This window comes from Prunus mume, linkage group LG1, assembly GCF_029339155.1.
Source record: "Prunus mume cultivar Tortuosa linkage group LG1, ASM2933915v1, whole genome shotgun sequence".
Taxonomy (NCBI): Eukaryota; Viridiplantae; Streptophyta; class Magnoliopsida; order Rosales; family Rosaceae; genus Prunus; species Prunus mume.
In genome coordinates, this window is record NC_142698.1 from 15,349,313 (window position 1) to 15,352,028 (window position 2,716).

Here is a 2,716-nt window from a genome sequence, read left to right on the forward strand (position 1 = left end):
ATCTCTTTTACTACCATCCCTGCAGTTCACAGCCTCTGCACTAAACACCAGCAACTATCATTGCTCCATTTGAAGCAAAGCCTTACCCCTTATCATCATAAACCTTATTCTCGTTTGTACTCAACAAAGGTTATGTACTGGGATTCAAGAACTGACTGTTGTTTTTGGGATGGTGTTACTTGCAGTAGTGGACATGTTGTTGGTCTTGACCTTAGCGGAGAAACTATCAACACCGGAATTGGCTATCGCTCTCCCATTCCATCTGCAATCGGAAACCTTACCAGTTTGAGGTATCTTGATTTATCAAATTCCAATTTCACTGGATCAATTCCAAAGACAATGGGGAGCCTAAAACAATTGGTTTATTTGAATTTGTCATCAAACATGCTTAATGGTCCAATTGATTCTATTCAGTGGGAAAATCTTGTTAATCTGATAGATCTCCGCTTGTACAACAATCTACTCGAGGGGAGTATTCCATCCTCTATCTTTGCTCTTCCCTTACTGCAATTTTTACTATTTTCCCACAATCAATTCTCTGGTCAACTCCATGAATTTTCTGACGCTTCTTCCTCTTCCTTACTCAGCCTTGATTTGAGTTCCAACAATTTGGAAGGACTAATATCCTCGTCTATCTTTAATTTTCACGCACTTGAAAGCCTTAATCTTTCTTCAAACAATTTCAGTGCCTTTCCTTTTAATGGTCCCCAACAGCTGAAAAATCTTAATGAAATTGATCTTTCGTACAATAGCTTGCTGTTTTTTTATAATGGCACCACTTCCTCATATTCCTCATTTCCAAATATCGTTCGTTTAAATTTGACTTCTAACAAGTTGAGAACAATTCCAGATTTCTTGAGATATCAATCCGGTTTAGTCAAGTTGGACCTTTCACAAAACCAAATTCAAGGCATGATACCTAAATGGATTTGGGGGCTCGATCTTTTCTCCCTAAATCTTTCTTGTAACTCCTTTTCAGGTCATGTACCTAATTTCACTACTTCTGTTGTTGACCTTCATTCAAACCAGCTCCAGGGGCCACTCCCATCACTAACTGCAGAGTTTATGGATTACTCAAGAAATCATTTCAGCTCTAGTATACCAACTGGCATTGGTGATTCCCTTTTCTTCTTATCGCTTTCAAGCAATAACTTGCATGGGATCATTCCAACATCGATATGCAATCCCCGTTTTCTTCAGGTTCTTGATCTGTCCAATAATTCTCTGAGTGGCATGATTCCCCGATGCTTGTCTGCAAAAGAATCCCTTGGAGTACTTAATTTAAGGGGAAACAACCTTACTGGACGTGTTTCTAATTTAGAATTTCCAGGTTGGTGTTCCCTCAGCACTCTAGACCTCAGTGAAAATCAGATAAAAGGTGAGTTTCCAAAGTCTCTAGCCAACTGTAGTGGTTTACAGCTTTTAAACCTTGGAAACAATTTGATAAAAGATGCCTTTCCATGCTTGTTGATGAACTTGACTCTGCATGTCCTTAATTTGCGGTCCAACCAATTTTATGGAGGTATTGGATGTCCCAACACCAATGGCACTTGGCCAATGCTTCAAATCATAGACCTAGCTCACAACAATTTGAGTGGTCAAATACCAGCAAGATTTTTTATGACATGGCAATCAATGATGGCTGATTCCCGTGAAAAGGCCAAAGTCCTAGAATTTTCACAAGAACAAGAAGGGGAATTTGGTGTTGGTTATTCTTTTGAGGATACTGTAAAAGTTACCAGTAAAGGTTCAGATAGGGTTCTTGTAAAGGTTCTGACTGCTTACACCTTGATTGACTTCTCGTGCAACAAATTCAGTGGATCAATACCTAAGGAAATGGGAGCATTCAAATCACTGTATGTCCTTAACTTGTCCGGAAATGCTTTCACAGGCAAAATCCCATCCTCATTTGGTAACATGCGACAACTCGAATCCTTAGACCTGTCACGTAACAAGCTAAGCGGACAAATTCCACCACAGTTGGTAAAGCTTACTTTCCTTGAAGTCTTGGATCTCTCAAATAATCAATTGGTTGGCAGAATCCCAACCGGTACTCAATTTTCAACATTTCCAAAAGACTCATTTATAGGTAACAAAGGATTATGGGGACCTCCTTTGACGGTGGATAACAAAGCAGGATTGCCACCACCACCAACAGCGAATGGAAGGCCTCCAAATTCTGGACATCATCGTGAGGTGAATTGGGATCTTATCAGTACCGAAATTGGATTTACATTTGGCTTTGGAGTTTCCATTGGGTCACTTGTGTTGTGCGAGAGATTGAGTAAGTGGTATTACAGAGCTATGTACAATATCATTCTCAAGATATTCCCTCAGCTAGAGGAAAGAATTGGTATTCATCGAAGACATGTTCACATAAATCGAAGGTGGAGACGTTGAATTGATTAAGAAGAGCAATGCATGAAGGGGCTGAGGCTGGTGTTCTTTTCCTGTATTTCAAGATCCACGAAATTAGCAATGTGCTTCTGCTTTCATATTTTAGGTTAATTATGCCATAATCATGTGTGTAGTATAATGCAACGTGAGTTAAAGCAAAATTATCTTCGTTTTTTTCCTTAGCTTTTTGTTTCTTTTGTAGTATTATGCCATAATCATGTATTGAAGGCCATGGTTATAATGTTGTCATGAGTTTTATATGCCTTCAAATCCTATTCCACTACGGAACCTTGGTAAATTCAATGAACACCTTGGCATA

The 2,716-nt window shown here is 39.2% G+C and overlaps 1 protein-coding gene across 1 annotated transcript; it reads left to right on the forward strand.

Annotated features, from left to right (window-relative positions):
- Positions 1–2,716, forward strand: LOC148921126 (receptor-like protein 33). Its single transcript, XM_089055486.1, has one exon. The coding sequence runs from the start codon at positions 133–135 to the stop codon at positions 2,398–2,400; it is 2,268 nt and encodes a 755-aa protein (XP_088911612.1). The 5' UTR covers positions 1–132; the 3' UTR covers positions 2,401–2,716.

Bases quoted from the DNA above. Each gene is read 5' to 3' on its own strand.
- LOC148921126 (XM_089055486.1), top strand. From the start codon at position 133: ATGTACTGGGATTCAAGAACTGACTGTTGTTTTTGGGATGGTGTTACT.